General features: G+C 34.0%; 1 protein-coding gene across 1 annotated transcript; it reads left to right on the forward strand.

The window, feature by feature from the left end:
- Window positions 1–829: 829 nt before the first annotated feature.
- On the forward strand, window positions 830–27906 carry mib2 (E3 ubiquitin-protein ligase mind bomb 2). Its single transcript, XM_085952883.1, has 21 exons — window positions 830–1146; window positions 4604–4771; window positions 5906–6077; window positions 6460–6575; window positions 8635–8734; window positions 10821–10906; window positions 11416–11594; window positions 11781–11847; window positions 13599–13747; window positions 14985–15332; window positions 16648–16809; window positions 17001–17147; window positions 17805–18000; window positions 19333–19523; window positions 19627–19702; window positions 20481–20623; window positions 20753–20929; window positions 21429–21699; window positions 25124–25279; window positions 26915–27064; window positions 27464–27906. Exons 1-21 carry the CDS (start codon window positions 1089–1091, stop codon window positions 27709–27711), a joined length of 3360 nt encoding a protein of 1119 aa, XP_085809009.1. The 5' UTR covers window positions 830–1088; the 3' UTR covers window positions 27712–27906.
- Window positions 27907–27910: the final 4 nt, after the last annotated feature.

The raw sequence follows: 27910 nt of genomic DNA on the forward strand, positions 1-27910 counted from the left end.
AATATCAGTCGATTTCTTGAATTTCGAAAAAAAATCAATAATTCAGTGGCAAAAAATATCAGTTAATCTACTGAAATTTCAGTAGATATGGCAACACTGCAATGCAGTGTTAAAGTGTTGCCATCTTTTCAAAGTGGAATTATAGTACAGAGCCTCCAAAATTATAGTATTTGGGGAAAAAATATAGTACGCGTTGTTATATTGTGTAGAAAATCATAATATAATAGGTACTTAGGTTTTTTGTTTCTCAGAAAAAAAATAACGGAGACATTGAGGGAGCGATAAAAGCGACTTTACAGGCAGATTGTAAATTCGCCAATAAACAGCTCGTAAAGAAGCTCAATGTAATTGAGGCTTTAACGAGCCTTTTTTAATTTTCATAAGCAGTACCTAATATCTAATTTTGAATTGAAACCTTTCTCTTCGGAGTCAGATTTGACACCTTTTTTTTCTGAGCGTAAATTTTTTTTATTAGCTTTTTTGAGCCGTTATTTGAAAAAAACAGTACTATCGCACAGTATCGTATTTTTGTACTACTAATTTCGTGATAGTATAACTTTTTGTTTTTGTTTTTTTCGATTATAGTACCTACCTACCTACGTGTTCCTAAATAGGTATAAGTAGGTACCTAGTCCACGTTCAGTGAGGATTGAATTTTCAACTTACTATTCCGTAATGTAGAATTAAGAAGCTTACAAATCGGCATGATAGAAGATAGAATTCAAATAATAATTCTTTTTTTTAAGGTGTGTGCTTTTTTTAGCGTTTTTTATTTATAATTATTTCTGATTTAACATTCATCGACAAATTACAAGATGGTATTGTCTATGATATTTGACTGACAAAATTTACCTTTCAGCTGTCATGTTATTGTCCGCCTTGTAAATTATTTTATATTGGGATTTTCCTTATTTACATACCCTTAATGGCATGTCGTTTTTAATAACGCTACACGCTTTAATGCGCTAGCCTGTCTTTTTATCACCAATGTATTTTAGTGCATTTCTGATATGCCTGAAAACTCGTATTGTCATTGTACTCCAATAATATGATCACACTAATATTTTAGATTATCCACTTTCATTATCATGTTTTGCCCCGGTGTACGAGTCATCAGGGGACAGGATTGGATCTGGGGTGATCAAGGTATTTTTGTCTTTTAAGTAATACATATTTTTAGATAGTTTTCAGTGGTAGGAATGAGGATAAGAATGAGGTAAAAAATAGCTATCTGTAGAAATGGTGGAGTGAGAGAAAAATCCAATGGTCAGGATATTGAACGTGATGGTGCATATAATTTATCGACGTAGATTAATATGTTTCGCCGTATTAAATGTTAACATAATTGTGTGTTGATAATATTATACTGTCAATAATTATTAATCATTTTAATACATAGGTACTATCTATGTAATGATGGTTGGTTCCTATCTATGCTAATAAAGGAAGTAATTCCAAACATCCTCCTTATCTAATTACCAATACAGATTAATGTTTTTTTATTATTTTCCTTGTTTATTTTTAACATAATCTTGTTTCTGTGGTATCGAAATAACATTTTGTTATTAATTGAGCTTTGTTGATCATAATAAGTGAATTTGAATTTGAAATAACATTAGGCCTTAAATACGTCATGACGAATTTCAATATAAATTCTTTATCAAACTGAATACATAATATGTATTCAGTTTGATATTATGATCACCAAGACAACATTATTGGTAATATGTTACTGTTTTGGTTTTCAAATACATCCATTTATGCTTCTACCAAGTGAAATCGTGGATTTTTATACAACCCACTACTTAACTATCCATAGACAATGCAGATGTTTTGGCGGCGATTTGCGGAATTACAAATCCCTCCGCTCTTTCATATACATAATTTGTACGCTCACAACCCTCACGTCTACTTTTTACACTACACAGTGCTATGAAATTATTGTAGTCATGATGTTTTGGTTGTAGAATAAACAAGTCAATGAATCTCCGTTGTTTCAGATACAGATACCTTATACTTACTCTCTCCCAATTAGGTTATTACAATATTCACAATATATATAATTACAAAACTTACACGTGTGTTTGGATCAAGTATGTACAGTAAAAACAAAACGATGATTCGGTTCGTGGATTGTATGTGTACGAATACGTACAAATGCCTACGAGTACGCGCTCTTTGGCTGGCAGGTGTTTAGTACGGCTACCCATCCGCATGCACACCATCGACCAACCGATTCATTGTTCTGTTTTTACTGTAAATGATTATTAACCTATAATAATATCATATATTTTTTGGAGATATCTCCAAATCATGGAAGTCCAGGTTTTCAGTTATGAAGTGGTACTTGTGATTTACCTTGAAATCATTAATTATGTAAGGATATGTACTAGGCGGGGTTGACATAATTGGAAAGAGATTTCCTGTGTCACAAATATTAAAAAACACCTTTATTTTCAGGATAGTGGTTTTGATTTTTGTTAAAAGGATACGGTTATTGATCAGATAAAAATTCCCTCAACCGTTTAACTGCCGAAAGCGCGTTTACGCACCTTAATTGTACGTTGATTACAACAATTAATTAATTGCGGCACAGAAAAGATTAAGGAGTGTAGTGATGGAATACGGGACATGCTCTGAGAATGTATATAATATGAAAGTGTTTTAATTAATCAGTATGTACGAGGGTGGGTCAATAATTCCTTAGAAAAAAGCATTAAAACAGTTTTTATTTTTGTATTTTTTTTTTATTTCTCAACATAATCTCCTTGGAGCTCAATACACTTGGTTAGACGTTTCTCAATTTTTTTTTAAACCGTCAGAAAAATAAGTTTTCGGAAGGTCCTCAAAATAAGCATTTGTCCGATCGATGACTTCTTCATTTGCAAAAAAACCTCGTCCACTTAGCCATTTTTTTAAGTTTGGGAAAAGGAAAAAGTCACTGGGGGCTAAATCTGGCGAATACGGTGGGTGGTCGACCAATTCGAACTTCAATTCTTCAATTTTAGCCATTGATCGTAAACATGTGTGAACACGGGCATTGTCCTGATGAAAGAGGATTTTTTTCCTGTTTAAATGAGGCCATTTTTCTTCAATTTCGTTTTTTAGCTGGTCCAATAAAGATGCATAATAATCCCCTGTTATTGTTTTTCCTTTTTCCAAATAGTCAACGAAAATAATTTCACGTGCATCCCAAAATACAGTAGCCATAACCTTACCAGCTGATTTTACGGTTTTCGCCTTCTTTGGACATGGTTTGTCTTTGCAATCCACTGCTTTGACTGTTCTTTCGTCTCGGGAGTATAGTGGTGTATCCATGTTTCATCTACAGTCACAAAGCGACGAAAAAATTCATCCGGATTGCGTTGCATGAGCGACAACAGGGCTTTAGAGGCCACCACCCTATTGCGTTTATTGTCGACTGTGAGCAAACGCGGCACCCATCTTGCAGAAATATTTTTCATGCCCAATTTGTCATGTAAAATAGAAATGACGCTACCTTTTGAGATCCCTGTAACCTCAATTATCTCACTCAACTTTAATCTTCGGTCACTTAACACCATATCGTGGATTTTATTGATCATTTCTGGTGTAGTCACCTCTACAGGACGTCCTGAGCGTGGTTCATCCTTTGTTGATGTACGACCACGTTTAAATTCATTTAACCAGTTATAAATAGTTGCAAGTGAAGGAGCAGATATGCCGTGAACTAAATCCAACTCATTTTTTATTTCCTTTGCTGTTAACCCTTTTATATTAAAATGTTTAATAACAGCTCTAAACTCAATTTTCTCCATTTTCCATTTTTCCATTTTCCACAAGCAAATTTTTTTTTTAAATGTACGAGAAACACACAACAACCCGACCAATCTGATTGAAACTTCGCAGCATACTGAATCGGTAGTGCCGCTGCATGAAAACAAACCGCTTACAGTACTAGTCGCGCCACTTGTCGGCTTTTCTAAGGTCTTATTGACCCACCCTCGTATCTAAAATTAAAAAAATCACAATTTATTTTCTTTCAAATGTAAATTTTCAGTAAATATCACTGGACTTCATCTTAAGGCTTACCTCAGTTGAGGCATGGTCTAAAAAATCGTTGCTAGGCGATGCGCGGATTGCGGGTCGCGGGTGCAAATGACGCATGCCGAACGAAATATAATTTGTCATATAAATCCAACATGCGTCCATTTAATGTTCTGTTTATTGTTCTATTAGTAACAATAATAATATATTCATTGACATGTTTTCTTTTTCAAGTAAATGGGTAACGTTTTTAGTCATTTTTACACGATTTAAGAATTAATTAATACCCCCGTCGCCATCACGAAACAAATTGACATGTTCCCAGCTCGACGTTCTCTCTCCGAATGCCAGCGAGTCCAAAATTTCGTCGCGCCTATAGTTGAAAATTATTTGCCGTTTCACTGATGTATCGTCTTAAGACCCAGTCATGGAGCAAAATATTGAATCTAAACTACAAGCGCAAACTAATTCGTGAAATGCATAATTCTGCCTTTATTGAATGAATCGCGGCTAATATATCATTGATACGTCATGGAGTCTTTTTCTGATGATTGTGAAAAATCCTTTATTTCATCAGATGGTGGTGCGGGATGCGTGGGCACCGTTTGTGAACTGGGTCAACTGGGAAGCAAAAAGTCACCGGATAAAACTGTTGTCGTCTGCTGGGATTGCGGATTACGATCGAACTACAGAACCGGATACCAAGGACAGTATGATCTTATTGTCGTGGACAATGCACAATGCGGTACGCTTCATTGTTTTTATTGAAAATGCATAATTTAAAAAATGCAAGTTTTAACATGCATACAATGCAGTGATGCCAATCGTAACTATAATTATAGTACAATACTATAATTTTGATTTCGCGAAAAATGTAAAATACTATAATTTTACGCCAAATATACCAAAATACTATAATTTTAAAGGATTCAAGACGAAAAATGTTCCTGTACTATATATTTTTTAGAAATACTACAATTTTTACGCCTTTGTACTATAATCAGCATAGAAAAATATGGCAACACTGATACAATGCAAACATTTAGTGCTAACACCGCGACTGGCGTGTTTGGAGTACTTGGCCATTAGATATAATTAACGTGTTATTTAAATGTGGTAATTAAAAGGTAATTAAAAGTTCAGCAGTGATTGTGTTAATGTTTGTTTTATGTTTGACAATACATACGTTTGTTATTTATGGTCTCGCAATTACGGCGACATCTTATTTTAAAAGTCTTGATATTCAGAAAATATTATTGGCTTATTCAGGGCAGTAAAGTAGTGGAAAAATGCCTCTCTCCAAAGTCTTAGGCTTCGTATTCAGATCCGTAGCTAGCCCAAATTGTTTTCGTTCACATGTTGCTTTTGTCAATGTGTGTTTGGATCTAGAGGAAGGATTCAATAGGTTGATGGCTCAATTACCCATAACCATTCTAAAGTTTGTTAAGAAAATCCTCATCGTGAGGAGGCCCATATGTTTCACTTTGTAGTGAAAAGGTAATTTACCTGTAACCAAAATCTTCATTTTTGTTCAATTTATTATTCTATCAATCTATCTAATTCTCTATCAATTCTATCTATCATTCAATTTGTGTCGGGATTGAGTAAATTTAATCCATGATCACGATTCAGATTGAGTGTGTAATGAGCAGATTGATGAACTGACCCAGCAATTCAAACGCCATCCAGATTCAATGTTGGAATATCTGCCTTACTCCTAAATTATCATCTTGATGTTATTTTACATATGTCAATAACATTTGAAAAAACAATACAATGGGACACACTAAAAAAGGTTATAGATTACGTATCGCCACAATATATAAGCACTGACCATTATTTGTTGCAATTTCTTGATGCATATAATCTGTTTCAGCAGGAGTCCGTCATCCAACCATAGAGTGTGATTCTTGCAAGCAGAATGGAATTGTTGGCATGCGATACAAATGTTCCACATGCCATGACTATGATCTCTGTTCTCTTTGTTACCATTCGGATAATCACAGCCTCGACCACGTGTTCCTGAGATTCGACAATCCCATTTCTAGCGGGTGAGTTTTTATTACATATTAAATTTTATCTTTCTCTCCTTATTCCTTCTATGATGCCACTTTAATTTATATAAGTTACGGTTCTACGTAGTAGCGCAGAATAATAATGCAACCAACCACGTTTAACAAAACATCTATAAAATGGAGTCTAAATACATGAAAATGAAGCTGGAAAACAGGCACCACCAGGAATCACCATTAATTGTTTTTATTGAAAAAGTTCATAAGATTCCGTATAATTATAGTCCAAACTCTTTCTTTTCTCCCTATTCTTTCTTTGACACTAAAATTTATTGAAATTATAGTTCTACTTTGTCACCTTTTCTAGTAGTGCCTAACATAATGCAAAATGGTATTCAATATTATATCTTAATGTTTACAGAATAAAAGTGACTCCACGATGTAATGAAAGCAAGCTTGCGTTGAAAGGAATCTTTGTCGGTGCTACAGTTCATAGGGGACACGATTGGAAATGGGGAATTCAAGATGGAGGGGAAGGTAGTGAAAATGATTTATTGTTTTTTTTAGATGTACAGTACACTCGGTAATCTGGCGTTCACCAATCCGGCACGTCCAATAGTCCGGTATTTTGCAACTCAGCTCTCTTGCTCTATAATCCGGGAGGTTAATGTGAAACCTGCCAGATTACAGAGCAGAGAGTCGTTCGATCGGCAGTTCGGTGCCCGACCTTGACAGATTATTTATTATTTCCGAAAGAATATGGGTGCCGGATTACCAACCGCCTACTGTATGTGTTTGTAATAATAACCTCTTCATCGATCTTATACCCCAGTGCTGATATTTGGAGTGTCTATTCTATAATTTTCACCAATATTCTATGAATCTGATGGTTTCACTGCTATTTTACATATTATTGTTTCAATATAAATTTTACTACTAAATGGATGTTGATAACTCGATGGGAATCTTTTCATGAGATTCAGCGTTTAATTGGTCATTATTTATCTTATGAGCCAGTATTAACCACACATAATTTAAAAATAATTACAAGATAAAAAGAACTTTTTATATACAACGTTTTTAAATTTTCTGTTCAATTATTTTGCTTAATATGCTCAAACTTGTGGTTGATAATATGAAGTAAATAAAAGACAAACATACAAACAAATATAGAATACTGAAATGTCATTTTGATTTCCATAGTAACGCACGTATATATTAATAATTTAGTTGCTAGGACCACTTCCTTAGCAACCAATAATAGTGGATTGGATTACGGATTTCTTCCGAAATAACTTTTCATAAAAAACAGAATTAACTGAAAATGAATTCAATTCAACTTAAAGATGGCTAAAAGTATTAAAAGAATGCATTGACATCGTGTTCTGATATATTCTAAAAGTTTCAAATGTCTAGCTAGTCGGGAAGTTAGTTAAAAATTGATTGCAAGATTTGTACCGGACAAACAACCACCGGATAAATAAGAATACGAGCTAATAAAAACGTAAAATAGAATATATTATGTACTAATATGTGTAATATGAGTACCAAAATTTGATGTATTCGTTTATATTATACCATAATAAAATATTGTCAATGTATGAGGTGGAGGGGAGATAAACAGCTATTTAATCTGGGAAAGTGATGACTGCTAAATTTTCCAAATAACAATTAAGTAGAGGGGATAGGGATATTTTATGGGAAAATTGTGAGAATTGGAGAGCAATTAAGATTTCAAATGTCAATTAATTTATTATTGCTGTTAATATTATTATTTTTCACGTCTTGCAAATGAAGTAGGCTTCAAAATGAATAGTTTGCAATTTGGCTGTCCAAATTTAAAACATAGCAAGGAACATTTTTTCAAAAATGCATTTTATTGTATTTTTAATTACACAATCTCCGAATACACATGCCTGCATTTTAAAAAATTGCTCCATTGTCGACACATACAACATTAAAAAACCTAGCAACTACGCCTTGCTGCCGGTTAACAAATTCATTACCAGTAACCCAACAAAAACAATTTTCGAAACCAAGTAGGGAAGCAAAATTTGCTGGGTTATAATTTTGGATTATGGCATTCTTTTATATTAGGTTATGGCTTGTTGGATTATGGTCGCTCTGTGATTCGAGGTAGACTTTTGTTTCATTCAGTATGATACTGATAAATGTAAATTGATAAATTCAAGCACTTTGTTTTCACAAGTGCTACAAATGATGTGGTATTGTAATTATTATCTAAATGTATTTTTCTTATTGATATTGAGTTAATTTAAGTAAAATATATTTAAATATGAATTATTTATGGTTGCATATTTGTTGGGTTTTCCCCCACGGTATTTACTGAGTTCTTTAAAATTCATGCTTGAATTAATAATATTACTAATGACTACATTTATTGGGTTTTTTTTAATACCAAGGTTTGGAATCAAATTTGTGTACATGCTGTGATTTCAATGTGGGGGGAATCCATTGATTCTTGTATGTATATTGGATGCCATTTTTAAAATGTCATTTACTTTTTTGGCTTAGCATCTTTAATATGTCTACAATTTAAGGTATATAGGTATATAATCAATTCCATGGATTTTAGGGTCAACCGGTGTTGTGACAGACATTTGTTGCTGGGGAAATGAATCGAGTAGATCCGTGGCCTGCGTCAAGTGGCGAGATGGAACTAAAAATGATTACAGGTAATTTATGAATTTCTTGCTCTGAAATTAAATCAAGACCTACTTCTCAAGAATGAATTAATTGTGTGATCGCTTCGATACATCAGGCTGGAGCATCGAAGGGTGCCTGTTGAAGGAAGGTAGGCTGTGGTAGGTAATTGAAAAAAAGTCCTGGGACAGCCATATTTACGAGATTTTAATTTGAATTTGGTTTCATCTTCAGTATTTTACTGATATAATTTATTGGATATCAAATATAATAATTTCCTTTTTTATAATCGTGATATTTTATTAAAAGAGTGATACCCAACCGCGAATTGAACTTGCGCTAAAAAAATCTATGGCTTCATTAGTTGAACATTTTATCCAATAGACCACCAGAATAGAGACCATGCTTAAAATAACAGTCATAAATAATACACAAAGGCATAGTTGTTGGAAGCATGACTCGTTTCATATATTGCGTATAACTTAATTTTTGTACAAAATCTCTGTAAAGATGATAAAAGTGTGAAATATACCCACTCTGGAAGATCTATTCAGGTGACTTGACTGGGAGAACAGTGGAATAGCCGTTACGGCGAATACCTCAGTCACAAAGACAAAAGTAATGATAAACTGCTTTGCTGAACTAAAGCAATCTTCATCAATAGCACTCAAATCGAGCTGGTTAACAACTATGTCTATCTTGCACAACAAATGTCAATTGACGGTGGTATGTATGATGAGATTGCTCACAGAACCAAACTGGGAACCAAACCAATTTGGGCGCCTGAATAGTATATTCCAAAGTGTTCACCCATTGTGTCTTCAGTGTAAAGTGTCCAACCAATGCGTGCTACCAACGCTCACGTATGCATGTGAAACATGGAATCTTAATGTAAGAGAAACCAAAATTTATGAGTAGCGCAACTACGTAAACGTAAAGATGCATGTTGGGCATAACACATAAAGATCACAAAAGAAATCAATGGATAAGAAAGCAAGCAAGAGTTTGTGATGTGATAGAGGTTGATAAGCAGATGAAATGGCAATTGGCTGGGCATGTCGGTTGGCGAGTGGACAACCGCTGGATAAATACCATCATACAATGGTACCCAAGAGGCACTAAGCGCCCATAGGAATGCCCTAAAACCTGCTGGATAGATGAACTCATGAAGTTCGGTGGATGTACGTGGCAGCGAAGAAGTAGGTACTGAGAAAAGTGGAGGTAGCTATGGGAGGCCTTCATCCAGCAGTGGATTGACCCCGGCTGATGATGATGATATACCCAGACATCGATGAAAACCTTCCATAGAAACAGCCTAAATATTATGAAAATGCAGCTGTACAATGGGCTATTGAGGTGAATGATTATGTTAAATGCAATTCATTTCATATTGTCGATTCAATTCACAGTTTTGTCCTTTGAATTTTTTTCCAAAGCTACACTGAGATAAGAACACTAAGGATTAGTGTTATAAGCATAAAATAAGTTTTCTATACAATAAATCATTATTTAGAATAGTTAGATGGAACTCGTTGGCCAACCGGTATACCAGTTGCGAAGAGTGGTGGTAGGCTGTGAAGATCCGACAAAAATAGTGCACACTAAACTTTTTCAGTTATACTTATTTATTATATTAATACTATCGACCGAAGGTACTTGATGGAATTTGAATTTAAATTCTAATGGACTTAAGTTTTGTACTATTACTTTGTACTGTGTATATTTATTGGATCCTGGACTTAATAGGTAGGTGATAAAGTTTTTACCTACTTTATTGTATTGAGTACAAAACTTAAATCCATTTGAATTCATACTTATTTGTTTTCATTGAACTAAGAATATAAAATGTAGATGGTATTAGTTAGTTTTTTAAATTAAATTATAGATACGTGGGCATGTGGGCCCTTAAGAACGTAGTAGATTTATTGAAAACTGAATGACACTTTGACTTTGAACAATACGACTTGCCTATCTAAAGGAATTTCCGATTATGCTAAAAATCTATCAAGCTTCAAGGTAAATATGGCTGGGATTTCCCAGTGTTTTTTCTCTTTTGGCATTTCAATATTGTGAGTGATTCACTTTTCTAACATAGTTTTTTGAATTCATTCATTGCAGAGTTGGACATAAAGGCATAATGGATTTGAAGTTTATCACACCAGCAGCTGGAGGAAGCTATTATGTAAATCATTTCCCAGTACTAGGTGAGTCATGTTTTTATTAAAATTTAAAGTGTCAATATAAGGAAAACATACGTAAATATATGTAATAAAAATATGAGATAACGTTTTCACCACATATTTTACACTGAGTCTTCTAATGTCAGCTGACATTTTGTATTTTTCTTTTTCTTCTGTTTACTCCTTTCCTTTCGGATGTTAGGTGCCAAAATTTACATTTTACACTAACTGATCTTGGAGATTAAAATTGATACTAGCAATGAACCATTGTTAAAACGTTTTGTAACCAGAATTTTCTTGCAATTATTTGTCCAACTAATACATCAAATAGGCACGGATTGTGTCGAATTTCTATGCAAGCATATACCTAGCATAGAAAAATAATGTTTGTGTGTTTTTTATTTAATTACAAGGTGTGTTTCTAAGTATAACAGTTTCATTTCTTACGCATTAAAAGAAACGTTTCGAGTCATACCTTTAAGCTTTAATTTTGAATAGTAAGTGTATTAACATAGTTGTTAATTATTACACAGGGAAGATACCGGAAGGGTCGAGTATTGGCAGCAGTATTGTGGCAGGAGGTGAGAGCGTGGAGGGGGGAGAGGGTGCGAGAGGGCTGTGCGCGGGGGACCGGGTGCGAGTTAATTTGGATACAGACACTCTTCGCCATTTGCAACAAGGACATGGCGGCTGGAATCCGCGAATGGCCGATGTAAGTTACTTCTAATTTTCGTAATACCCATCATACTTCTTGTCTCTTACTTGAAGATATTGTTTTGATTTTCTCAATGTTGGTAGTGCTATCTACAATTCCATTCGAATAAAGATGAACTTTAAAACCATTGAGAGTTCATAAATCCCTCTGTAATTCATATATAAATAAATGTTTTTGTTTCAGTACATTGGTAAAATTGGTGTGGTTCATAGGGTGACAGAAAGGGGCGATATCAGAGTCCAACACGAAGGTATGTTAATAATTACATTTATTGTTTATTATTAATTAATGAGCCAAAATAACAATGAAAGTAATTGATGCACTATAACCATAGATCAGTGATGCATAATCATTTTATCAGTAGGGTGAATTTAAATTATTCTAAGGCCACACAGGGTACAAGTGTCATGGATAATGATGAATTCTCCTGAGTCTGGACATATTGTTTTAAATTATATAATTCCATGTAATCCGGTCACTCTTCATTTACATATTAACAATAATATGGAACTGAGTGTACTTTATACTTGAGGTCGGGTTCTAAAATAGTTTTTAAACTCACAATAATGATGAAAGTTCATCATTATATGCGCTGTGCACTTTGCTATAGTGAAAGCAATGTAACTCCCACTAATGTTTCACTAGAAACATGGTCTAGGTAAATATTTGGAATAATCTACTAGGAAAAACAATCATATTTCATTTAGTCGTTGGGTCATAATAACTACATAACGGGCCGCAGTTTGTGTACCACAGGCACTGACAATCCATGTAACTTGGGTCTACTTGGTTTGGGCTTTGATTCCCAAATTGGTAAGAAGCAACGTGTAGCAGGCATGTCCAAGTGGGCTGTGATGTACTTATCAAAACTGGTAGTGATCTACATACCACACCCACATTGTTATTCTTCAACTTGAACAAACATATTATATTTGACTGAGGACATTGAGTATTGAAATAAACAACACTTGTCTTTCATCATCACAGAAAATACTGTGCTTTAATAAATGATATGCTTTGGTCTTTTTTTGAACACTCATTGCACTCATTATCAAAGTATTCGATTGTGCAAAGAGCCTGTTGCATGATGGTAAGGGGTGACTACGCCTCAGTTTTAAGCGTGGGGATTCAAATCTTCTCTTTTTCTTACTCCTGCGAATTGACGTGTGTGATGCAATACGAATTATGCCAAAGTCGTTGTTAATTTGGAAATTACTTTCACATAAGCTGGTTAAGGCTATACTTCAGCTGAGGCACGGTCTAAAACGATCGTGACTACGCAACGCACAGATTATGCAAATGACGCGTGACGAACAAAACATAATTTTGTCATAAAAATTCAACATGCGTCCATTTGATGTTATGTTTATTGTTATTTAAGTAATAATAATAATATATTCATTGACATGTTTTGTTTTTCAAGTAAATACGTAACATTTTTTAGTCATCTTTACACGATTTAAGAATTAATTCCTCCGACGCCACACAAAACAAATTGACGTGGTCTCTTATGAACATTTAACAAAATGGTTTATTTGTTATTATCAATGACATTATTGATGGACAACGCACTCAATAGAGTAGCCAGCAAGTAAATTCGCGCATAGCGACATTCGCACATGTAAAGGTAGACGTCACGCAATTTCCATTATGCGATGTCACGCATCGGGAATTTATAGCAATATCACCTTTATTATAATGGCGTTAGAACAGTGTTTCTAGTATCACTGTTCATTTGAGCGAACCCGTTCGAACCGAACCATTCGGCAGACCCGACAAAAAGCATCGGGAATTTATAGCAATAGCACCTTTATTGTAATGGCGTTAGAACAGATTATGCCATTCGGCAGACCCGACAAAAAAGTGAGTGTCATTTTTTTTCCCAGATGCTTCGTCCATATTAATGTCATTGGTTATTATATATAAATATTAATTGTTTAATATAATTTAAAAAATTTGTCATGTAGAGTTTAGATGCTATTATTTGTTTCATTTTGTCAGGTTGTCCGAATCGATGGACCTTTCACCCGGCGGCACTGGTGGCGGTGACATGCTACCGATCTGGTGATTTGGTCAAAGTGATTTCCGACGCTGCCCTTGCCAAACAACTGCAGTGGCAACATGGAGAATGGGTCCCTGCTTTGCAAGCCGTAAGAACTCCTTCAATTTCTTCAATCTAATAAAAATATACATCATTATCCTGGATTTCCTAGGGTTATATTGGTGTATCTTACAGACATTTTCTGTCTTTCAGGGTCACTATATTTGTCCGTGCCTTCTTTGAGCTATGTCGAAGCTCAAACCAGGTTTAGCAAATTGTGTTACATAATATCATACCCTTGTTATGCCCTGCATGCACCTTTCTATACCACAACAGAAAATATTAGACACTAATGTAAGTTTAAAAAAGAAACAAGAAATATACCAAACCTACATAATATATTTTTGCAGTCAGATTTGCATTATTATTTTGTAAATTAACATCATGAGAATGTTGAGTACCTACACATGCTAAAATGATTCATTATGCAGTGGTATAAATTAATAGTTAGATAATATTTGCTTAAGTTAATCGGTTTTCTCTACATGGTGCTATTTTACAGGTTGTGAAAATTGGTCAACGTCAAAATGCTGTTCGCGGTGTAGCTCTTATTTTTTTCGTCAGTTTCGCCACTGGTCTACTGCGCATGCACATATGTCATGCAAGTTGCAACTATCGCGTAAAAATTCATAACCCGCTAATGTGTTTTGATCCATGCATGCAGTCTTGCAACTTGCACGATAATATGTGTTTACACATGCATTTTCTTGTTATGGTCGTGACAATACGTACAGTTAAATATAAAAAAATATATACACCTATATAAATATTTTATATATGTGTATATACATACATATATATTCTTTTTATTAGTTTTTAACACTACAACAGGTCTTGAGGCCCAATGACAGTAGTTTAGTTTAACAGTAGTGTATTTAGTAATAGAAGTGAAACAATCACAAACACTCAAACTTTGAGAAAATCACATAAATATATTGTGTCCTCACCGGATCGAACCCGGAGCTCCCGGATGAAAGGCCATGCCTTACCCACGCCACTGCACCACGAGAGCCACCAGTAAATCCATGCACGTAAACGGGCTATTGGTCTATTTAACAATGCCATTAATCGATAAGATATTATTAACCTTAATGAACCCGAATTACCTTACTAACTCGTGACCTACCATTTTTAAAAGCCTTATTTATGTTGTCAGAAGTGTTATAGTTACATATTTATAAACGTTTTATGGTTAATTTTATAACTAATCTGTTTATTTAGTTAGTTTTTTTTATAATGACAAATTCATAAATGTCAGTTTACAATAGTCATATCTTATTTTTCAGGCTTTGGGGAAAATGGCTCGTATTATGAATGTGTACAGCGACGGAGATCTGCGGGTGCAAATAGTGGACGACAGCAGCAAGCGAATGTGGACAATGAATCCGCAGTGCGTGACCTTGCTGCAGAGATGTCCCACGGGGGATAGAGAAGGCAAAGTTGCCTCTCCTCTCGCTTCCGTGACCAATGCGCCGTCTCCTTCTGTGCTATCTCCGTCCCCTTCCATCTCTTCGCCCGGTTCGTCGGCAAGCACTGCAGCTACTGCCGGTCCCGAAATGAGATTGCTGATGAGCAAGGTGGCTCAAGGAAAACTCCAATATGTTAAGGAATTGTACGAGACTGATAATAATATAGTGAGTTATAATTTTTTTTTTTTTAACTATTTTTAGGTACCAGTTAGGTGTTTATATGGCTACATGCTTTTATTTTGTACAGACGCCGATGATGTCTTTATATAATCGTTCTGCTTTCTTGATTTAGGTTATTTCCATACAATATCTTATTTTCAATTCACCTTATTATGCTCCTGTCCGATATGTTTTACAAATAATACATTATACACGTTAAATAATAGCATTATTAGATAGAATAAATAGTTGATGTTTCGGATGTATGTCATGCACGATTTATGACTTTTTGTTAAATATTCTAAATGAGTTGCCTAGAGTCATAACTCATATCCCAAAAATCGAGTTTTGAGATAATCGCAAAAAACACCAAAGCACTGTTTTTTGTAATTGGAAGAAAGGTATTGAACTCCCTTGAATATTAATGAGTCAGCGAGTCGATATACATTTTTTTTTTTTTTAATATATATACTCGTAAGGTTGCAGACTTAATTATGAGAAATAGAGCTCCCTGATTGGTTAGAAAGGAATCAATGACAGAGCTCACATTATTCATTGAAAAATGATACCAACAGTCAACTTTGTGAACAATTTTGGTTTGATTTAAAGTGACTTTTGATAGCCAACTATTTTTCTTTATATAGACTAATGTCTTTAGAATCACTTGGTATATTTAACTCAAAAATGACAACATTGCAAAATGTGAGTTATGACTCTTGGCGACTCAAATAAAGGTGTACATATTTTGATGGCTCATAATTGATGCGATCAGTCATAAGCTACATTTATTTTGTTTTATAATAATTTTGTACCAGAAGATCCAAGATTTTTTCTAGTTAAAATGGCCATCATAATATATGTATGAAGTAATTAATTGATTAAACGAATTGGCATAGTATAACTCCATTACAATGGTTTTGAAATGAAAGTTTTTGTTAATTCTATATTTATGTTGACAGGTATTACATAATAATATGGTAGATACATAATGTCATTATTTAGTTATTAATAAAACATTAACATCCATTCGTACCAAATGCAAGTTTAGAGTTTTATCTTCCCATCAGGTCCACATTTATAATTTATATAGGATTGACTGTTTGAGTGGAATTGTGTTGGAATTGCTTGTGGTTTTTGACAGGGGTGATAAAAGAATAGTGTGAAGTTTGCAACAAATGAATCCACACTGCGAAGTGACTTGCAGCCTATTTAATTTGTGGTTCATGAGTCATTCTTTTCAGCTTCGCTTCCATATATTTAGAATCAATGTATTTAGTAAGTACAAAAAATTTTCTTCAACTTGTATTTTTTATAATTTCAGATTATAACTCCATATTGCGGGAAGACCCTGCTGCAAGTGGCGGCTTATCAAGGGCATAGCTCTCTGGTCCGCTTCCTACTGTCGAAGGGCGCTCGGCCAACAGCGGTCGATGACGACGGTGACTCCGTTCTCCACGATGCCGCCTTTGGGAACCAACCCGAAGTAACAATTTAAATTTTAATTCTACAAATGCAATTTTATAAAACATGACTAATATTTTTTTGCATACTATGTGTGTGTACATATTTATAACCTCAACTGTACATTTGGAATACCTTTTTAGGTGAAGGTTAACTGATTGCTTCACAGTATCTAAAATAATGTTATAATAAAAATAAAAAATTTTGTTTTAGATTTTAGAGATTCTGCTATCTGATAAGGACGTAGATATAAATGCAGTGAATCGCAGTCGGTGCACTGCTCTTCACATTGCAGCTCACAAATGCTTGCCACACTGCGTTAGAGTTTTACTCGAGCACAGGCCCAATGTTAACCTACAGGTAATTTTAAAGAACTTAGATAGATTTATAGGGTATTTATTTATTGGAGATTTAATATGTATACATAGGCGAACAGAGACAAAGGGTGAAGGTAGGCTGTGGAGATTGGATATAAATAGTGCATATTTAATTTTATCACACATACTTATTTGTTTTCATTGAACTAAGAATTCAAATTTTAGAAGGTACATATTGGTTAGTTTTTTAAATTCAATTAAACCCTGCCTAGACCCAACCATAATAGTAGTGTTAAGATTGTGGGGATCCGACAACACTTCTCAAAAATCATTTAAAAAGTTATTTCGAAATCATTTGACTTCAACATTTTTAATTCCGGTAATTCGAGATCAAGAGATCAAGCAGGATCTTGGAATTGCAAACCCTAGTGCGTATGTTTCATGCAATCACAATCAAAAATTTATATTTCCATAGTCCAAAAGATCGAATAACGTTAAAATCTTTGTGACATGTTTCAGGCGTGTGGAGTCGGAAACAGGAACATTTAGTTAATATCTAGTTATTTCTTCTACCCTGAACATTCATGAATTCTGTAAGGTGTTAAGCTTTTTCCTCAATATAGAGGTAGAGGATTTCGAAGATAACACATACATATTACAAGAGTTATCTGAAATTATGTGTAAATTTATAATATTTTAGGACACGTATGGAGACACAGCTTTGCATGATGCAATCAACAATCAATGCCTATCGAATGCTGAAAGTGGATTGGCGTCATCTACGGCAACCATTGTGGGAGGTTCTTCGCAGAGTGTGACCGCAGCCAGCGGTTATCCCTCTCTTTCGTCTACCTCTGGCTCCATGAGTATTATTCAAATGCTCTGTGATTTTCCTGGTAATTTTTTACATTAAATTCTACTATAGGTATCTATTAATAATGCTAAATTCACCACAGTATTTGAGATTAATGTGAAGGTATGTCATTTGCGATACCCTATCTCATTGATGCATAACTTTTTTATCAATATTCTTCATAGGGAATAAGTGTCGTGAATAATGATATATTATATTATTTTATGTAAACAAAGCAGCAGACTTTAAACCAGAATGAGAGCTTCAATTTTGTTTGTGGGTTTACCAATAGAAGAAGAGAATAATGGTTCAAATATATTATGATGCACGTCGCGTACTGTCACGTGACGTCACAGTAAGCTGCCGCTACGGGAAAAAAGTGTGTAATGTCGGTTTTCTGGTGTTTAAAATGTTATCAGACTGATACTCCCATCCCGTAGCACATTTCGAACCTTTAAACGAACATTGTCAGCAAAATCTGCCAAAATCACCAAAACAACAATGAGGTCACCTCACGCATACCGCACTGCACCGACACCCGCATGACTCAATGAACGTTTTTTATCATTTTCGACATGCCTACACATTTTCGACTCATGTCGAAATCGCGTGTTTTTTGTTTTTAGCGGTTGGCCCTATCTATTTTTTATAAGAATGTTGTCTATTATCTATGGTCTGCAGGTTGGGTTCTGTTCAAAATATTATCTATGTAAACTGTTAAAATTAATTGAAATGAATAATGAATAATAATTCAAAATACTAATACATTAGAGTTGGCACTCTCCATCATTGAATTTATATAGATGGTGATCGTTCAAAATATTTTGCGGAATGATGAAACTATAGACTAAATTTGCCACCGTGACGGCATGACAGTACACGACGTGTATCATAATGTATTTGAAGCATAATGAACCTGTAACAAATACAATCACATTTACAATCATTCGATTCCAAAATCGAACTGCCTTCAAATCTATCGAGAGTCCAAATTCTTGGGTTGCAACACAATAAACTAAATGTTATAATTAACGGAAGAGAGCATTTTACCATGTTGCATTGTTAGACTAGTTGAATTTATTATTATAATCTGTTTAGATATCTTTTTGCAAATTTTAGCCAATCAATGGGTCACAATAAATATTATGGGGGGCACCAGTTTGCACAACACAAAGGAACAGGAAAGGTTTCTATACATTACATATTAGTCTATTTTTCTCTATTATGTTGGCAGTTAACCTAAAACTTTACAGATACATCTTAAAGCATATTATAATATTATGTAATATGTAATCTGTGAAAACTTAATAAAATAGAGAAAATAATATTCGTATGCATCTACACTATTTATTGATTATATTTTTCTTTTGTTTAGATACTGACTTTGGTTTAGCAAACAACAGAGGGTTCAATGCCCTCCAGCATGCTGCGTTGAAAGGCAATTGCTTTGCATGTACGGCTATCTGCAAGCGAGCGCCGTCTCTTGTCGATCAACCAAAAGATGATGGATTCTCTGCTCTTCACCTCGCTGCTTTGAACGGGCACGGAGAAGCTGTCAGTTCATTGGTGAGAGTTTCTTTAGTCTCGTATTTTGGCTACATAATTCAACAGTCTCGTTAATTTAATCAACAATTTTATTCATATTATTCACTAATGAATGTGCTTTCAGGTGAAAATTGGAAATGCTGATCTCAACTTGCCAAATAACAGAAGTCAGACGGCTTTACTTCTAGCAATATCACAAGGTAAAATAATAATTATTAATTAAATAGATATTTCATTGAATGAAGTACACACCTAAAAACATGAATATCTATGTAGTACTAATTAAAATAAAATAATGTACATATTGTAAAACCAAAATTAGAATATGGCAGTATCAACATATCGATATTTAAAAAGATGGCTAAAGTTATCAATCAGTGATTGGCCGTACGTCAGATAGAAGGATTATATTGTAATCATATCCGATTTTGATTCCATGCATCCGACTAGGGAAGAGCAGTATGCATCTTGCACGAAAATCTTGTCATCGCTTGAAGAAAACAGCTTCCAAAGCATTATTGAGACTATTGGTTTCAAAGTCGGTAACCTCCATATTCTGCCATTTTAAAATAATCGCAAAAAAAAGTTATTTTTGCAAACATATTAGTAAACAATTGAAAAGAAAAGAATAGCGAAACATAATGTCCTTAACTTCATTAAAATTAATACAAAATCATGTTTAAGGTTAGTTGTAAAATATAAAAAAATGGTGACTGACAACCTCTGATTTATTTCTTTTTGTCTAGCAATCGGAGCTGGATTTGATATTTCATGAATATAATTACGATGGAAAAGTACTAAAAGAATCAGAACCAAAAAAGTATAAAAAAAAAAATGTAAAATTAAAAATGGAGGTTATCAATTTTGAAACTAATAGTCTCGATTATTAATATTTAGAAAATCTCGGAAGTATTCTGGTTTTAGTGTCGGGGTTTAATACAATATCTAATGTAGTGCATTATTGTTTTATTATAATAGGCCATTGTAGTGTCATCGAACAATTGGTGAATTTATCCTGCAACATCGCAGCTTTTGATGAGGACGGAAACACGGCATTGCATATTGCTTATACTAAGAAGAATAATGCGCAATCGTCCGAGGCGCAGAAACCAAATGCTAAGGTTTGTGTAAATTATGAGTTAGTTATATTTATGTGAAAATGCTTAGTGGTATAATGAAATATGTGTATTACAATTCTGATTATACTGCAGGCTAGATTTGTTAGTTCTAGTGTTTTGTTTGTGTTCCAGGACTGTCCAGTTATATACATGATCTATGAGCAGTTTCAATCCAAGGGAGAGTGCGTCTACAAAGTTACCTATGCTATTTTAATATTTTTGATTCACAATGGTTGCGATCCGGAAATCAAAAATAAAGATGGAAAGTCTCTCTTTGATCTAATGAGCACAGATACTGCCGGAATTAAGGTGATTTTTCTCAATTATGATAATCAATAATAATAGATAATATTATGTAGATGTTTCAAAGTGTTCAGAAATTCTGCAATAGGCAAATTATGTATTCTGTTGGGAGATTTGTAGGTTTTTGCTATAATATAATACTATAATATTTGCATATAGGCCTCTGCAGAGTAGATGTGATTTTTACAGGTTTTTTTAGTTGTTAGCCACTCACCCATCGCAATAAGCTGAATTTTTCTGGACAGTTGCAGGTTCGAACCCACCATTCATGGCTGTTGAAACGGCTATATTTTTTGGTTTACTTATAATTTTTAACACTATTAACAACACAATGTATGTTATGAACCAATCAAAACAAAATGATGACGGAATTGGTACCTAAATCGTTGCATGTTATTACTATTTAAGGTTAACGATTGCTAATGACGATCTGTGTGTTATCGAGTCTTATTAGAGGATTACAGAGTGCAATTTTCTTTTATGTAAAAGGTTTCTGTATTTGTAGGCTATAAAAGAAATGGGTCACCTGCGACTGGAACTTTCACCAAATGAATTATCTCCGACTGAGTCGGGTAGTGTACCTGCAGATGGAGTTATGGAGGGAGGGAGTCGGCCAGTATTGCCGCCTAATAATTGCTCTGGCGTGCTAAGTGACACTGGCCGACGCCCTAACAGCTGCCGGGAAGGGGCGTTTGGCGGACTCAACGTTGGGGTCAATGTCAATGCTTCGCCCTCCAAAAGAAACTATTACAATTTAGTCAATTATGCTGACATAGGTAAATACATAATATAATGTTCTTATGTATTTTTATTATTTTGCCCGTAAAACTGCGCTATGCGCACAATTTTTACAAGAAATATTTTGGTTACAAGTAGAAAATATATCTTTTATAATATTCAAGTAATTCGTGACCATTCATAATGATTTTAAGGGGGGACATGCTCAGCGTAGGTCAAAATGGAGCTTTTGTTCTATTTTCAAAGCATGATCCTGGACATACCTTAAACGTTGTAGATAATCTATTTATATAATTTTGAAGCCTTATTATCCTTTATATTTATTTTAAACATTTGATGACCGCATAAAGTATTTTTATTACATAAAATAGTATTCTTTTAAAACTCTCGCTCTAATTTTTTAGAATATAGTCATATTTCAGTACATAACTGTGCAGTGGTGTTAAGATTTTTTACATTTATTAATTTTTAAACGCATTTATAACCATTAGTATAATTTATGACGAGATAATTTTAGTAAAATATTTACGATAAAAAATTATATTGATAATCTCTGTGATTCCAAATTTGACAAGAATTAGGCATTTATATTTAGGCAATTAGGCATCAATAATTATTATAAAGCAATCATTATTCGTAGGATGTTTATCACACTTGAATGGTCAAAGACATAGCTAATAATGAGTATCTTTAGAATTATCTTCAAATGTGTTAATCTTGCCCATTTTTTGAATAATAAAATGCCTAATTCTTGTCAAATTTAGGATCACAGAGATTATCAATATAATTTTTTATCGTAAATATTTTACTAAAATTATCTCATCATAAATTATACTAATGGTTTTATAAATGCGTTTAAAAATTAATAAATGTAAAAAATCATAACACCACTGCACAGTTATGTACTGAAATATGACTATATTCTAAAACATTAGAGCGAGAGGTTTAAAAGAATACTATTTTATGTAATAAAAATACTTTATGCAGTCATCAAATGTTTAAAATAAATATAAATGATAATAAGGCTTCAAATTATACAAATAGATTATCTACAACGTTTAAGGTATGTCCAGGATCATGCTTTGAAAATAGAAAAAAAGCTCCATTTTGACCCACGCTGAGCACGTCCGCCCTTAAGGGGGGACATGCTCGTCGAAGGTCAAAATTGAGTTTTTATTGTATTTTCAAACCATGATCCTGGACACTCCTTAAACGTTGTAGATAATCTATTTATATAATTTTGAAGCCTTATTATCCTTTATAGTTATTTTAAACATTTGATGACTGCATAAAGTATTTTTGTTACATAAAATAGTATTCTTTTAAACCTCTCGCTCTAATGTTTTAGAATATAGTCATATTTCGGTACATAACTGTGCAGTGGTGTTAAGATTTTTTACATTTATTAATTTTTTAACGCATTTATAAAACCATTAGTATAATTTATTATGAGATAATTTTTGTAAAATATTCACGATAAAAAATTATATTGATAATCTCTGTGATCCCAAATTTGACAAGAATTAGGCATTTTATTATTCAAAAAATTGGCAAGATTAATACATTTAAAGATGATTCTAAAGATACTTATTATAAGCTATGTCTTTGACTATTCAAGTGTGATAAATATCTTATGAATAATGATTGCTTTATAATAATTATTGACCTAAGAATAAGGTAGTGTTTTTTTGAAATACGCCATTTCTTTTGGCATTCCCCAGTGGTTAAGCTACAACATACGGCCGTAGCCATAAAGTGACAAACTATAATTAAAGTAGGGAGTAAAATTATGTTAACGCGCGTGTTTGAACATGTACTTAATCGATTTTTTTTTTATTTTTTTTTAAACGGTACATGTTCAAACACGCGTGTCAATATCATTTTACTCTCTACTTCAATTATAGTTTGTCAATTTATGGCTACGGCCGTATGTTGTAGCTTAACCACTGGGGAAAGCCAAAAGAAATTGCGTATTTCAAAAAAACACTACCTTATTCTTAGGTCAATAATTATTATAAAGAAATCATTATTCATAAGATGTTTATCACACTTGAATGGTCAAAGATATAGCTTATAATAAATATCTTTAGAATCATCTTCAAATGTGTTAATCTTGCTGATTTTTTGAATAATAAAATGCCTAATTCTTGTCAAATTTGGGATCACAGAGATTATCAATATAATTTTTTATCGTGAATATTTTACAAAAATTATCTCGTAATAAATTATACTAATGGTTTTATAAATGCGTTTAAAAATTAATAAAAGTAAAAAATCTTAACACCACTGCACAGTTATGTACCGAAATATGACTATATTCTAAAACATTAGAGCGAGAGGTTTAAAAGAATACTATTTTATGTAACAAAAATAGTTTATGCAGTCATCAAATGTTTAAAATAACTATAAAGGATAATAAGGCTTCAAAATTATATAAATAGATTATCTACAACGTTTAAGGAGTGTCCAGGATCATGGTTTGAAAATACAATAAAAACTCAATTTTGACCTACGACGAGCACGTGGGCCGTTAATATAGTGAAGAAAACACATAAACTGACTTTCTAGAATATAAATATAACTTAATTTTAACCTGTTAAAGGTATTTGCATCTTGGCAACCAGCTTCAAAATTTGCGACTGTGTTTGTTAAAGCTAACCTCATGTCATTTTCAACATTCAGTCTGTTTCTTGCCTTTGTTTTGATATGTAGAATCATTGGAATTCAATCACATAGAGTCCGATTTCTATAGGCTGGCGTATTCGTCATCACGGTTCTTTTATGAACTAGTGGAACTAAATTCCCCCCGCTGCAGCATCTTAACACTGCATTAGATCCGCCCCCCCACTAACTTCATTGTCAATGCGACGCCAGCTTATAGAAATCGGAGTCTACTCTTCTCTGCTAAATGTTTTTGAGCGTGTCTGAAATGACCCTCTGAATAGTGTCATTGCATAGATTTATTCACCACATATTTGTCTTATTAGTTTCCCCAAGAATTGTTAACTTCATTATCTTCAACATCATCCTCCAAAGTTCCTTGGTTTGCCAATTTCCAATATGATTTCTAAGTTTGAAAAATCAAGGTTGTGATATACGAAAATAAAAGTAATATCCGTATAGATTTTTTTGCATGTACCTAACATGGGTTAATTGCATTATTTATAATGGTAATACCTTGGGCCTTAGGGTATGGAATGATTGAAAATTCGCGGAAACAATTCATAATGGTCGGCATTAAAATAAATATTTTTTAAAAAAATTAATACAATTTTCCATGTAAGTAAGGTATTATTCTTGAATTATCCCAGGGTGAGAGAGAGATATCATTTATTTTTAAAGGTTTTATACTTGAGCATAGACAATTTGCTTATTTTTGTAGTCCTGATAATGATGTTACAACTGAAATAGCTATTGACTTTGTAAAATGGAGTCAATTAGTAATGATTGGTTTCTTTGTAGGAGAGTGCAGTAGCAGTAATAGCAGTCCTGTGCACACATCGGGTGGACTCCGCGCCAAGGCTGACAATACCTCCAGTCCTCAACATGCCACTGGTGCTTCAACTCCCCTTCGACCCTCTCGTTTCAAGAAACCCCCGCTCCCTGCACCAGAAACAGGTCAATGATTTTACCATCAATCCACCCTGGACCCTATAATTGAACTATGATTCATATTTGCTTTGATATTGATGGACTTGGGCCCTTTAAATTAATAATAGGAAAAAATTTATCTGCATCCCTCATAATTGAACCATATTATAACATGACAACTGCTAGTAAAATCTTCAAATAAAATAAGGAAAATTAAAACAGGAATACATTCAGATTGTCGATGCGTCTTTAAAACCGGCTGTGTCCAGAATATAGTCCAGTCATTACAATTTATGATATATTTTGCCTCTATAATTTTGCAAAAAAATACATGGCCGGTTTCAAAGATGTGGCAACGAGGTCCATATTCATTTTAGAGATTTCTGAATTAGGAGTCATTGATTTTATCCACGACCAAACAGTAACCCACGATGGCCGCGCGGCTTAAGCGTTGGCCTATTGCGTCGTGGGTCTCGGGTTCGAATCCTGGGTCTGACAAGTACGGTGACCGGACAAAACAGAACAAGACAAAACAGAACACGACAAAACAGAACAGCCAGGGAAAAATGAAACATTAATTTTTGTGGAATCTATTTATTAATTAAATTTTAAACGAAATACATATACTTATATATAAATATTTAATATTTAAAAAATAAAACAATTTTTAAGTGAAATCATCAAGGTATAATATATATCTACTTTCATTTTTTTTACATAACCATTATTTTGAAAATAATGCATTTTTTATATATAGAGTATATAAAATTGTATAATGTAATCACTGCATGTTGGCCATTTGGCGTAAATACCTCAATTTATCTGTTTGATTTTGATAATCATGCACGACTATTGCCACTCGATTACTAAGTGTTTCATACTTTTTCTTTATAACTTTAAGGCGACCTGTATGAGCACTAGCTAATAATAATCGGGGTGCCGTACGAAATCAAAAATCACGAAAAAAGTGGTTTTTTGTCTCTCCTGCAAAAAATTGCGCAATCGTAACACTTATGTTGAATTGCGCAAATTTACAAGGGAAACAAAAAAACATTTTTTTTGTAGAAAAAATGGGTTTTTGTCTCAGGAGAGACAAAAAAGCATTTTTTTATCTTTCTTAATTATTTTTCGGGATTTCGACCCAAACCCATCCTAAGCTTGCCGGCAACACCGAGTTAAGTTTATTTGAGGCTTTCTAGCGATTAGTAATGCAGAAATTAGGTATATAATTTGATTTATTATGGCGTATTGAAAATCTCTGCTATTAAAAATCTATCAACGTAATGGAGATAGGACAATTTCAATATTAAATTTATATTTTTCCTGAAATGTTATAGTTATATTTATCGTTGTTCTGTTTTGTCGTGTTCTGTTTTGTCTTGTTCTGTTTTGTCACCGAACCGTAAGTCTTGGGTTCGAACCCCGGGTCTGACAAAATTTACATGTTTTTTTATCAATGTGTGTTTGAACCCAAAGCACGGACGTAATGGAATCTCATTGGTTGAAAACCACTCCAAACTAATCAGGCGATATCTCATTGGCTGCCTACCAATTAATACCAATACGTTCACCAATGAATGGTTCTGAATGATTTACGAACATGTGTATGCATCAAATCTATGCGAATTTAGCCTATAGAATTGGTAATTATTTGCATTACAGGCAGTGTTGGCAGTAGCAAGCCGTGTGAATGTGTGGTGTGCTGTGAACTGTCAGAGGCCAACTGTCTCTTGGAGCCATGCGGCCACCGTCCTGCTTGTGAAGACTGCTCCGCCCGCATGAAGAAATGCCTCGTCTGTGGTGTCATTATAGGTACGGCGTGAAACAAAATATTATCATGTAATAATTTTATAGGTTATACTTGTTAAAGATATTCGTAAACCGAAAGTTAATTCTTATGTTAATTTCTTGTGATTTTTTATATCTGCTTCCGGGCAGTACATAGCCGTCAGTTTGCGGAAGAGCAGAAATAGTAATTATTGATGAAACTGTTTCTTTGAAATGCCTCATTACATAATATTATACTGACAGACTCGTATGAGTTGGCCAATGAGTGACGGCTCTGGAATTCTATTAAGATTTATGGCTTTTTGAAGGATTGCTGACATTAAAACACACTACTCATTGAATTAAGAATTAGTTAATTCTGTAATCATCAAATTATGGATAATTCTGCTTTTGATTCTAAACAAGTTGAATGTTGTGTTGCAGAACGGCGGATGACGCGGGACGGGCGGACAATCGCGTGCCGTAGCCGGCAGCCGTCGGCGGAGCGTTTGCGCTACCTGGAGGGCAAGATCCAAGAGATCGAGGAGGCTCACTGCTGCCCCATCTGCATGGAACGCCGCCGCAGTGTGGCTTTCCTCTGTGGCCACGGCGCCTGCGCCAAATGCGCCGCCACACTCGCCACCTGTCACATGTGCCGCCAGGACATCACCAGCAAAATCAATCTCTACTGAATGGAACTCTCTTTTCCTTTCGATCACGCACTCCTTCCACTTTCACTTTCTACTCACAACTATTGGATGGGATCATGCATCAAATCTATTGTGATGACCTCTCAACTGAAGATACATGTCTAAAATGGCACATTTGTATTTTTCATTGCAGTGAGATATTATAATGTTAACATTCATATTATTAAATCTTAATAGAAAA

Source organism: Rhyacophila brunnea, unplaced genomic scaffold, assembly GCF_057557595.1.
Source record: "Rhyacophila brunnea isolate RB1 unplaced genomic scaffold, BYU_Rbru_1.0 scaffold_3, whole genome shotgun sequence".
NCBI lineage: Eukaryota > Metazoa > Arthropoda > Insecta > Trichoptera > Rhyacophilidae > Rhyacophila > Rhyacophila brunnea.